This window comes from Paramisgurnus dabryanus, chromosome 1, assembly GCF_030506205.2.
Source record: "Paramisgurnus dabryanus chromosome 1, PD_genome_1.1, whole genome shotgun sequence".
In the NCBI taxonomy this organism is placed as follows: Eukaryota; Metazoa; Chordata; class Actinopteri; order Cypriniformes; family Cobitidae; genus Paramisgurnus; species Paramisgurnus dabryanus.
The window spans coordinates 63,018,489-63,031,997 of NC_133337.1; the positions used below are offsets into that span (position 1 = coordinate 63,018,489).

The 13,509-nt window shown below is 37.1% G+C and overlaps 1 protein-coding gene across 1 annotated transcript; it reads left to right on the forward strand.

Annotated features, from left to right (window-relative positions):
- Positions 1-1,621: 1,621 nt before the first annotated feature.
- nrbf2b (nuclear receptor binding factor 2b) lies at positions 1,622-11,394 on the forward strand. Its single transcript, XM_065253661.2, has 4 exons — positions 1,622-1,803; positions 2,283-2,367; positions 2,785-2,825; positions 9,346-11,394. Exons 1-4 carry the CDS (start codon positions 1,774-1,776, stop codon positions 9,961-9,963), a joined length of 774 nt encoding a protein of 257 aa, XP_065109733.1. The 5' UTR covers positions 1,622-1,773; the 3' UTR covers positions 9,964-11,394.
- The last annotated feature ends 2,115 nt before the right edge of the window (positions 11,395-13,509 follow it).

Sequence of the window (13,509 nt, forward strand, 5' to 3'; positions counted from 1 at the left end):
ACAAAGTGGCAATTTTAACATGCTATAATAAATTATTTATATGGTATTTTGAGCTAAAACTTCACACATGTGCTCTGGGGACACCAAAGATGTATTTGACATCTTAAAAAAGTCCTGTGACATGGGCCCTTTAAAAACTGCCCATTTTACATCAATGTACAGTATAGGCATTGATTAATAAGGTAAATCACTGCAGGTTTAGGAATTGAGTCTAATTCATTTCTGAGCAATGCAATTTCCTTCTGGATATTTATTAATTTACTTATGACTGTCACATTTTTTTTATTTAATTTTAATCTACCGCATAAACTCGCATAAACCAAAGCAGCAATAGACTGATCAAAGGTTCTTATATAAAATGTGCAGTCTCCCTTATTTGGCCCTAAATCATGTACATGTACATTAGTGCTGTGATCCATGAATCTGTGTCTGATCTGCTTCTGCTCTCTGTTAGTAGTAACTGAAGATCATTTGGATAAAGCAAGTGGCACTTGACAACAAAAACAAAGTACTTCAGCTGATGATGTCATCGGCTAATAAGTGCACTCCTCTTCAATAAACGCAATATGATGCTGTGTAAGGAATTTCCAACCAACAGACAGAAAGAAACAGAACATGCTGTCTCTGTTTTGTTTACATATATAGATTTCACACACATAAAACAACTAGGCCTATATGTGTGACCATAATATACTAGTGGGACATAATAATTAATATGTCTGCCTATGTCTAAATATGTCGTTATAATCTCTGACAGCTTGCAAATGTTTCCTAAACCTCAAAAAGTTCAAATGGCTTAAAGTTCACCATGCTGCATTATTATTAAACCTTTTACAGATAGAGATTTGCAAAAAAAAAAAAAGTGTTACCTTAAGTTTAAATCCTCGAATAAATCATTGGACAGTGATATTATGGCACTTTGATATATTGAATACATTTGATATATTTATTTACTACTGAAAGATTACAATATTTACAGCGTTTACCATAGTGTTTGTATGGCACATTTTCTACTATTATTTCAAGGTTTTTGTTTTAGTGCTCATACTATGTCGTATTATTGCTGTAGTGTGTGTTTGAACACTTGGTAATAGTAATATAAAAACTTTTATAATACCATAATAAATATAAAGAACGTGAAAGATTATGTTGTTCGTGTTCACGTAATTTCTGAGAGAATAGCTCTCTCTAGTGGCCAGAACGCATAACCTCTCCACATATATTTATTTATACATTTAATTTCGCGTAAAAGAAAATAAGATACAACTTGAAGATACAATATAAAAATGTTTCTTCTTAAAATGATTTGATTTTGGCTAACTGGAAGGGTATAATAAATTAAATAAATAAAAAAACAAGGTGTGTTTGACTTAAAGCGGTGATGCGCATGCCATATGGCGTCAAAGTACCGCGAGAGCAATGTAGAAAATTTCGCTCTCGCGGTTCTATTAGCTCATCAACCGATCAGTCTGCGCAGCGCTGATTGAAGTTTCTTTTTTAATTCTGTGAACCTCAAAACAATGTACAGGTAACAAATAATGACAAATTATAATTACAACAAAAAACACCAATTGTAAAAAAAGATACCGAATGAAGTTTCACGTAACGCACGTCCGACCGTTGCGACGCGATGGACGGGAGGCGTCACAGGGCGGAAGTTGTTTTGCTCGTATATTTCATCTTTGGATTTAGCGTCCGGTGACAGTCTCTGGGCCCGGAATAAAGATAGTAATATGATAATAATCGCACGTGAATGTCTTATGCAGTGACGGGATGGAGGTGTTGGACAGCCCTCTCAACCTCGTGAGTGTTTGTTTACAAGTCACATTAGCATGCTAGCTGTTGTAGCTTAGCCGCAGGTCAGCTGTGATCACTGTCAAAATATAAAACGTTAAAACACATCTTCAGTCCTTTAATAAGGCTGTTAGTCATTTGACTGTGATGTAATCACGTCTTGTTTTGTATGTGTTTTCACTGTTACCGTACTGTTTAAAGCAGGAGTAATTCATCTCATAAGTAAACATATGATTGAGGATGAACTTGATGTTAACCATGTTCTCTTGTATGTAAATTATTAAATGTTCTCTTATATGTCAATTATTAAATGTTCTCTTATGTACTACTACAAGATTTCTCAATCAGTTTAACTGTTTTGTTTAAGAGTCATCTTGCAGTCATGGTTGCACAACTATGCATTGATTACTTGTAGTAATCAATAGTTCAATAACATTGTTCGATTTACATGATGTAATAAAGTAATATTAAGCTGTATCATCTCTCAGGCCCATCAGCAGTGCAGGAAAGCAGACCGCTTGCTGGCTGCTGGGAAATTTGAGGATGCCATCTCCTGTCACAGAAAAGCTGCAGGTTTGCCATGTAGTCACGGTTTCTGTCTTTGCCAAGCGTTCCTTTGAATTACTGTGGGCTTCATATAAGATCTGTTGCAGTAACTCACACAGAGTCAGGCATACATGGTTGACGAGGAAAATTTCATAGACGCAATGCATTGAACTATATATTCTATTATAACCTACCTAGCCCATTCCCCAACTCCAATTCTCACAAAAAACCTGTTGGTAGTCTTTAATCTATGAAAATGTACCATTTGGTGTGTTTTTAAAGCCGTTTAAACACTTCCTGTGCATTATAAACATGTCATCATACACTATTCATGTCCCTGTAAACCACATTTACCAACCCACACGCACACACTGACTAAGTCACATTAAACCCTAAACTAAATTTAAATGCATTTGTTTTATATGAATTTTCTCCATATTACAGAACTTCTCCAAGAGGCCATGAAGCTCACAGAATGTGAACAGGTACGCAAACATTACATTTAAAATTGAGATGTATATATTATCTAAATATGGCATGTATCAAGCTGAATAAATAAGCTTTCCATTGATGTATGGTTAGTTAGGATGGGACAATATTCGGTCGAGATACAACTATTCGAAAATCTGGAATCTGAGGGTGCCAAAATAAAAATATTAAATAAATCGCATTTAAAGTTTTCAAAAATAATGTCTTAGCAACACACATTACTAATGATAATTACAGTTTTAATCTATTAACAGTAGGACATTTACAAAATATCTTCATGGAACATGATTTTACTTACCGTAATATCCTAAGGATTTTTGGCATTACAGTTTTTCTCAGTCGCTTTTGAGCATTTCTCGAATCATTCTTAAAAAATTTGCAAAATAATGCGTGCATTTCTCAGAACAATTTGTACAAACTGCACAACATCATTATATCTTTTATATATCATCTTTTATTTTTATGTCAGTGAACATGTCAGTCCCATTAAAATGGCAAATACTTGTGTCGTTGTTCATGAACAAGACAGTCAAAATGTTTAGCCATGTTATCAATATAACAAGTGTACACAATTATATGTGTCAGTATTTTCTGATGTAAACTGCAGACGAATTTTACATTTTCACCTTTTTTCTGTAATCAAATTACACACATTGGGTCTCATTCATGACAAATTCTTAAGTTAATATGAGTTAATATGTGTGTGATTTGGGCGTAAACAGACCTTTCTGAAAACTCTCTTCCTGATTCACAAGTACTTCGTAAACGTCAAATTTAATAGTGAAATGTGTGTATGTTATTGAATTCCAATCGTTCGTAAATAGGGTGCACATGCACTTTTATTTACAATTAGCATAATCCCCGTCTGTGCACTACAGCTATGCAAATTACATATCTAAGAAAGCTGTAATCCTCTGGACTCCATTCTCTGGTTTGGCTACATTATATTGCATAAATGCATAAGAGACTTATAGGCTACATGCCTCTCAATACATTAATAATTTAAGCTGTGTCCACCAAAGTGTTTTCAGCAAGCTGAAGTAATACCTGGTGCTCTTCTGAAAACAACCAGGATGGTTGCGCTTTGGAAGCAATGCGTTTATTCCAGAGACACGTTTGTTGTTGTGATCTGGGATATCCACAACATGAATCTACTATCTTATTTGAAACAATATTACTGATATAAAAAGGCAGTACCAAGTAATATTAACTTCTCCATTGAGTTGTACAAGTATGAGGGTTGGTCGATGTATTGTTTGTTTCACTCCTTCACTACTGTGATTGGATGTCTGTGTAAAAAAGGACAGTGAAGAGCTCTGTGTTTTTCCCAAAGTTAAAAAGTAAAAAATTTATAAAGACAGCAGCACAAAATAACTTGTGACAATGTCATTATGATACATAGTTTATTACAATGTCTAAGTAATTTGTCTAAAATTATACAGAGTGTTTTAATGTTTTAGGCAGCATACACATGGTGAGGAGCAGGTGTACATTTCTTTCATACCAAATAATATTTTGAAAATAATAAAATTTTTAGGAATCCTAAAATTTATGCCAAAACGATTAACACAAAAATTAATTCTGCTCGTTTTTAATGAACTAGACCCATTGTGATTTTGAAATTTTTAATGATGTCAGTTAGTTGACTAAACTCCGCTCACAGGAATACGTCAGTCACCAGCTTTGGCTCAAACGACTCTGCTAAGCTAAGCTTCTGTCGAATCACAACACACTGAACAAACTACACAATCAGAACTCGATACGTATTTCTGAAGGAGGGACTTCATAGAACAAGGGAGACATCAGTCTGTTTTTAGGACAGTGAAAACCATGCTATACAGATAAGTCAATTGTGTGAAAAATACCGCTTTTTTTACACGTGAAACATGAACACATGTTATATTGCACACTATAAACGCAATCAAAGCTTCAAAAACATAGAAAGAACGGGAGCTTTAAGGGTGTAAGATTATTCAACATAAACCAGTATACCTTATTATTTTTCGGTCTATAAGCCACGTTTTTTTTTTTCATAACTTGGCTAGGGCTGGGTTTCGATTCAAATTTCAAGAATCGATTCGATTCCGATTCTCAAGATCTTGGATCGATTATCATTGTTCGATTCAATTCGATCCGATCCGATCTGATCCGATCTTCGAGATTTAGATAAGTGTTTTTGAAAAAAGCCCGAAATGGTGCCAGATAGGGGTGCATGGCATGACCAAAAATCTATTCCATGAGTCATTTTATCAGTATATTTCATGGTATACATGTTTTTCAGTTTTTTGGATTATAAAAATGTGCAGTTATTTGCCACTCACTATAGCTTTTAACTGCTCACCACAGTTTTAAAATATGGACAATTTAAAGTTAATAATGTTAAAGTGAAAATGCCCAGATGATAACAACAGATTAAGTCTTGATAGACAGAATCTTGTTTTTAATTGAGTTATTAATTTTAAAGACTATTGAAGCTATAGTATGCATTGTATTTTGTATTTATGCATACATTACATTAAAAATAGGCAGTATGTAAAATGAACAGGTATAAATTTATGCACAAACCTACAGACAGGATAAATACCTGTATATGAGAGACGGACCTCTTTATAGATATTATGACGGGTGCTATGATGTGATGAAGTCTGTTTTGACGCTCTTTACTTTCTATTACACGTTAACATTTTCGTCTCTTTCTCGTCTTTCTGAACAAAGATGTTTGTACTATAAGCAAATTAGGCGTCAAACTACAGCGCACGTGTCACTGATATAAACGCGAGTTTTGTAATTAGCTTGCTTAAAGTTCAGAAACCTTTACAACTATTAGCATTATTATGTGTAAGAAGAACTCTTTATTTGGCGACCCGTTGCGCACACCTCAAGAAACCTCTGCCCGTCAGAGACCGGCTGCATATGGGAAGCCGATCTCCTCAAAAGAAGGACGAAACTGCGCCACTCGATTGATCCGCGCTGCGCGGACCAATTATATGCGCGGCCCAATGGACAGAGCCGCGCGACTATCTGGATAGCGCAGAGATGAGTTGTTTACTTGCGCCACCCGATGGATAGCGCAGCGCTGACCAGTTTCATCAGAGCAGCGCGACCCACTGGGAAGCGCAGCGCGACTCTGATGAAATAGACTCGATTTACCCACAATTCTCTGTTAGTATACAATTTATTTCCAGTTTAAATAACCATTTTGTTAATTTTGCCACAAGACAACTTAATTTACTAATATGCATAAGTTAAAACAGCATCTAAATACTTATCAGCTTGATTGGTATAATCGGGTAACAATAAATAACAATTTCTTCCTCTTGGTAGTTAATTTAATAGAGGTGACCACACGTCTGACGTAAATTATCTCTGTTTATTATTATTTTTTTATTTTGTGTTAAAGATATGCACGAATTCTACTATTCTGTTATTTGACATTAATAAAAATGATTACAATATGAATGGCAATGATCAACGATTTTTTTATCTACCTTGAGTGCTCGTTTTATATTTATAATATCTTATATGGTGTTCTCATCTTATATGCTGCCGTCATTTGTATACTTTATGCATTGCAGTTACATTTATTTTATTATTTTATTTTTGTAATAATTTTTAATGATTTAATAATGACATTATAGCATTATGCAATTGTTTTGCATATATTTTTCTGGTAGTGCCAGCTGCATTTCTTGACATATCAGGAAATGTGGGTTTGCAAGTTACTTTGGTTTGTTAGTCCCGCACTGATAAAGTGACATAAGCTGTATATTTGTTAATATCTCAACTGTTCCCAATAACCAAGCACTGCTATATAGACCATTTTGCAAGTCGTAAACAATTGGTCGAAGCTCTTCGTGTTTCAGTTTTTTAACACGTTGGGATAAAATACAACAACCAAAATAACTGAATCAAAAAGTTAAACTAACATCTTTAAGATATATGTGAAATAAAGAAAACAGTTACAAACTGAGACAGGAAGTGTTTCTGGACCAGCGTTGTTTACATCTTGCAAAATGGTTTAAGTTGCTTCTTTGAGAGAGGGAGTGGAATTCGCACAAGTTGCCTGCCAATAAATAAACAGTCGAATAATTATACTTATATTTTTTATCTTTAAAATGTAATAATGTTTTGACAGCACTAACACGGTTTTGTCCCACTAGCAGAGAATTGTGGGTAAATCGAGTCTATTCCATCAGAGTCGCGCTGCGCTTCCCAGTGGGTCGCGCTGCTCTGATGAAACTGGTCAGCGCTGCGCTATCCATCGGGTGGCGCAAGTAAACAACTCATCTCTGCGCTATCCAGATAGTCGCGCGGCTCTGTCCATTGGGCTGCGCGTATAATTGGTCCGCGCAGCGCGGATCAATCGAGTGGCGCAGTTTCGTCCTTCTTTTGAGGAGATCGGCTTCCCATAGCTGCATGAGCACAGAGGGAGGGAGGGAGAGAGAGAGAGTTTCACTGGAGACCCGCGGTGGATTCACTGCATGGCGCTTATTATAAAAATTACACAAATAACTCGTTCATTTGTTATGAGTGGATTATTTTACATGTAGATCGCAGCTTTGAGCGTTTCTAGAGTTTTCAAAACAACCGCTTGCTTAACGTTCCTGACGGCTATGTTCGTTTTTTTAATGTCCTTCCACCTCGCGCGCATGCGTAAATTCAATGACGCGGCAAGTTTAAGTTATTAATTATTAAATCGATTCTTTGAGTTACGGATCGATCTTTAGAGATTAACATGAAAATCGATTCAGAATCGGTGAATCGATTTTTTCAACACAGCCCTAAACTTGGCTGGTGCTGCGTCTTGCAGTCATATGCGCCTTGTAAGTTAGTATGACTTAATTTTGACATTTATGAGGCAAGGGACAACATAACCGTCTACAGCCGCCAGACGTTATTTCGTCTTAATGACACATTTTTGAATGATGCGGCTTATACTCCGGTGCGGTTTATAGTCCGGAAAGTACGGTAATGTATTTTGATGAAAATGACATAAGCGAAAATTTAGCAAATAACAGACAATTGTACATAATCAACTGCATGATTGTACCAAAGCATTTGCAATTTGTCCAAAACAATAAGAAATGCTCCAAAGCGACTTAGAAAAACACAAAAAATCTACAATTTTTACCCATTGCTACAAATATACAGTGTGACTTATTACTGGTTTTGTGGTCAATTCGTTACATTTATATAGCGTGTTTTCTGCAGACCTCAAAGCGCTTTACATATGAACGGGGGAATCTCCTCAACCACCACCACTGTGCAGCATCCACCTGGATGATGCGACGGCAGCCATATTGCTCCAGAACGTCCACCACACACCAGCTTATTAGTGCGAGATAGAGTGATATAGCCAATTACTATATATGGGGATGATTAGTAGGCCAATGGGCAAGTTTGGGGCAGGATGCCGGGGCACACCCCTACTCTCTTTTTTAAATGACATCCTGGGATTTTTAATGACCACAGAGAGTCAGGACCTCGGTTTAACGTCTCATCCGAAAGGCGGAGATCTGTGGTCCAGGGTCACAGATCTCCTGTTGATCTTTCTGTCACAATGCTCTGATAGATCAAGTCTTTATTAATCCTATAGACTACATTTCATTTATTGCAGTGCTGAATTTTTAAGTTATTTATTATTTTTGTTTGTTTACAAAAATTTTGCCTCACTGTCGCCATCTCTGTTTAAAACATAAAATTGCAAGTTAGCCACAGAGTTACTTTCTTAATGTGGGTTAAAGTCAAACTGATATTACTTGAAAAATCAAACCCGACAGCTCGAATGATAAATTATTAATATAGCTGCAAGCTGTTATGATGGACTTAAGCATTATGGCATCATCACTGTAAGTGCTTTGAGAATACAATGCACGGTGGGTGAACACTTTTTAGCGGGTAAATATAAGAGGAATATTTCAAAGTTTGTTGTGACACAATTCCTGTTGCCAGTTGGTGATGCTATTTACTCACAATAGCGTCACGTCTTTGTGATCAGACCCCATGACAAAACAAACTGCTCAAAGTGTCTCAATCACTCAGTGCATACTGAAAATATGAAACGCTTTCAGTTTCCACTTTTTATGCAATGTTTAAGATATCAAAATCTGTTCCCAGTTTAGCATCTTCAATGTCTTTGTATAACATTGATCAAATTTGGTGACTGTAGGTAAAACCCAACACTTTTGTCCCAAGGGGGCACTGCAGAGCTCCATGTCTTAAGCTTTGTCCACGCCTAATATCTGACATCTATGATGTATACTCACAATCTCATAACATTTTAGACGGACTAAAAGCCTGTAAAACACTTGAATAGATTATTAAATTTTGATAGTGACCATTGCACGTCTCTGAGCAAAAACCAAAGTACGACCAAAGTATCGATTAGGGAATTTGCAGCCAATGCTGCACATGCCAAAAAAGCTTTACAGTGCCTCATCACATGCTAGCCATCTCCATGTGCGTGTGTGAAAATGATTTGTGATGAGACAATTGAATGTTGTTTTCATTGTGCAGGCCCGCTTGTCTCTGGAGCTCCAGAGAGACAGTCACATGAAGCAGCAGATGCTGATAGAAGAACGATGGAAACGGGCAAGACGAGAAACCAAGCCCAGAGCGCTGCAGACCGTCTCTTCAGACCACACGCCACGCCGCCACCCACAGCCGAGCGCAGCTACCGGAGACACCTCGCAGCCAGAGCGCGAGTACGACACCTGGCTTTACCTCCTGAAGAACAAAGACGTCCGCTCTGAGCCCTGCCCGGGCAGTAAAGCCCAGAAAGATGACAAAACCCGCCTGGAGGAGCAGCAGACCACCATCGAGGACCTGCGCAAACTCGTGGACAAGTTGGTGTGCGAGAACGAGCGTCTGAAACGGGACAACGAGAACCTGCGGACAGAGAACGCCCGGCTGAAGAAGGAGCCCTACGCCGACGCGGACTTCGTGGAGAGGTCGGAGCTTTGGGTTCTTCCGCGGTCGGGCGAGGAACGCAAGGCCAAGGACATTCCCATCCCTCAGCTACCTCCGCTGGAGATGCCCACTCAGGAGATTCCTCTGGAAGACCTTCCTGGTCTGGAGCTTCCAGAGGACATCCAGCAAGAACTGCAGGAGCTGTTGGACAACGAGAAGCTGTGACCGCTTCACAGGGACGTTACGGATTGGAAGAACCCGCCGAAGTGATCGGAGCGCGTTTCGCTCGCCCTTTCTCAGTGGCGCCCTCTAGGCTCTGTAGCTATAAAACTGACAAATACAAGGAAAACAACTCTTTTGAAGTTTGTGTGCCTTTTTGAACATTTCTAACTTGATTTTGTTATGAAGTTCAAATGAAAGGGACTGGAGATGACACACGCTGTTATCAGTCATAACGTACGAATAATATCCACTTTCACCTTTTATCAGCCTCTTCAGAACCCCGCTATGAGTTAAAACAGGTGTATCCCACAGAGACACAGCGGACGATGAACACTGTGAACTACATCCAGACTGTGTTTGTGTGTTGTAAGAGTGTGTGTGTGTGTGTGTGTGTGTTTTGTGCTGTACCCTGACCTGTTGATAAGCACTATTGATGTGATGGAAATGCAGCTTTAGTTTTCTACATCAGATTTCAAATCCAATGCAGTTTTAGTTCTGCATCCTGTTTCTGAATCCACACACAGACACACAGATAACCAGCTTACAACCCTACACACTTGTATTGCCTTATTGCAAAAGTCCAGTAGAGTAATATGAAGGCCGGTCATGATGTCATCTCTACCACCCTGGACGATTCTTCACACAGTGTCTTTGTAGCAACCCTGAATTCTAAAACCGTGCTTATGTTTGATGATTTGTATAGGGCAAGGGGCAACTCTTTCTTTCAGGGTTGAAGTCAGAAATGGTGGCATTCGATTACCGTACAGCGAGTGTGAATTATAAGCAATAATCCCATGCAGTACAGTAACAGAATTGCATTATAGTGGCATTTTACCTAAAGGCATTTTCTTTGTTTTCTGTTTGTCTTGTAATTTCCCGCTTGGCTTTGTCTTCATGTTGTGGCTGCTCCATCACACGATCTCAAACTCGATGAAATGAAGGTCCTGGGATCCTGAAGCTTCAGTCGGGACTCAGAGGAACCGAGGATGTTGTTGTTTAATTTGTACTGTAATCAGTCAAGGGTTGTCCAGATGTCATAATCACGTTGTTAACATGTTCAGGTAACTAACTGCACAATCATACCATGTTTAACAATAAAGCAGGTTCATGCCGATTCACGTGCCAGATGTGAAAAGAAAGCTTTTAAATGCAACGCAGCAAAGTTTCAAACAGTGGCTCGTATTTGTGTCATGAAGAGGGAACCAAATCCACATTTAGCTTTTTTTATTTCAATGTTTCATTACTGGTTTACCACAGTAATCAGGGCGCATCTGATTTTTTGTTATTTTAAATTTTTTGTGTGATGTTATAATCATGAGGAAAATGTTTTGATGCATGAATGATTGTACTAGCTGTAAGTATATGATTAAGAGAGTTCGTGTATAATTCTTTTGTGAGTTTACTTGATCTGGTGAGCATTAAAAAATGAACACATCTGGAGGCATTTGATGCATTTGTTCATTGTTTTACTGTAATACCACATTAGAAAATGTTAATAATCTAACATTTTACATATGAGTGTGTTCCCCTTTGAGCACAACTGAACCATAAAACGTATGCGGCTTGTCTAATTAACTGTATTATTATAAAATAACTAACTATATTAATAAATGTAAAAAACAAAAATGGCAAAACCTGATGTTATTGCTTTAAAGACAAGATAATCTGGCATATTAACCAGGCAAAATCTTGGGCTCTTTTTATAGAAGACACTTTACAGTTTTTTTCACTGAGGTGTTAGAAGTTGTGAATATTAAAGGGGTGGTTCAATGGTATTTCAAGCATTCTGACTTATTGACACAGTTATAGAGTTGTTTTTTCATGCTAGGCAAAGTGTCCAAAAAGCAGTTGGGCGTATTTCTGTGCCGAATTCACTTCGCCAACGTTCGTACAAGCTTCGGAAAGTTTTTTTCGATTACAGGTCCAGCTGACGTTTCAGGGGTTTTCTATACGTATCACTTCTTTATATGGGCACTTCCCCCAGAGTTGCATGCAGTAAGACAGACTTCTGTCTTATGTTGGAAATAGGCACGTGCATATTACATAAATGACATGAACAAGTGAATCATAAGTTATAAGTGTTGTATAGTGTTGTATGATTCGTACTCGCTCCTCCCGCGGTAGTAACTCCTCCTTCATTTTTTCGTACGTTATCAGAAAGATTAGGTAAAGCTAATCTTTCTTTTATAAATCTGATTAAACTAAAGACTCTTCGGAGATATAAAGGATGTCATACTACTCTATAGGTACTCCAGATTAACATCAGAAATGCAGAAACAGCGTGTGTTACATGAGCTTTAAATAATGCAATTAAGTATGTATTTTATATTTATAAATAAAAAATAAATGCACAACTCTGAACCAGAGTTTAAGTTAAAATCACCAAAAATTTGGTTTCTGTCACACTTTTAGGGATTTTACCAACAAAGGCCACTAGGTGTCAACAGTTAGCTGCATACTCTTGTTACAAATTAATAAATAACTGTCACTGCATTATTATAAGGGGAAAATCAGGGCAAAAAAACGTGGGATGAAAGAAACAAGCGATTTTCTTTGAGTCTTGATTGATTACATTTGCATTCCAAACAATGACAGCATCTTTAGCACGCAATCCTTGACAAAGCTGATAAACATTACATTATTTCCTCATTGTTTCGCATGTCTAGGCCCAGAAAGCTGTTTTCTACCATGTTAAGTAAATTCCTGAAGCGGTCATTTTTTTCTTAGAACGCATTGTGTTTTTCTTTAATTCTGAAAAACACTGAGAAATCAAACTTTAGGATGTGTTAGAGCACTAAAAACCTGTAAATTGATCACTGCTGTAACAGATTTAAAGTAAATCGAGTTTAAATGTCAGGAGTTCCTGTCGGGACGAAAGTAACACTTGTTTCTTTTGTCCCACTAATAATACTGTTGCATTATGTTTACAATTTATATTATGCTAATTTAATTTAATTTAGTTGAATTTAATATCATAATATTAATTTTTTATTGTAAACAATTCAACTTGGTACTGCGGGGTTGCTTTTGAAACATTTTAAAATAAGATAAATGACAAAATATGTTTGCGGTTACATATTAATGAGGTCATAGTCATGTATATTTACTAAGTGTAACACAAAAATGTATCTTGTTTTGTTGCGTTACTTTTGACCCACCTGTATGTTACTTTCATCCCAGCTGACAGGGTTAAAAGTAAAAATTGTGTTACTACTTGTGAAATTATGCTGAAGTCGTTTTACATTGGTTGAAAATTCCACCTGGTATTGATAGACCACACTTGTGAGTTACTGACCACAGCAAAAATATATCTCTGTCTAAAACATTATCTTTTAAAATTAAGTTTTTCTGAAAAATTGCTCTCCCTTATTGCAAAAAGGTTTCGAAATATCAAAAGTACATTCTTAGAGCTTTGCAATGATATGTAGGTTGTCAGATTTATGAAGATTCATAGATTCAATTGAAGAATATTAGATTTATGAATATATAAGAATTCATATGTATTCCTACGGGGTCAGTGACATTTAACAAAATGATTGTCAATGTACA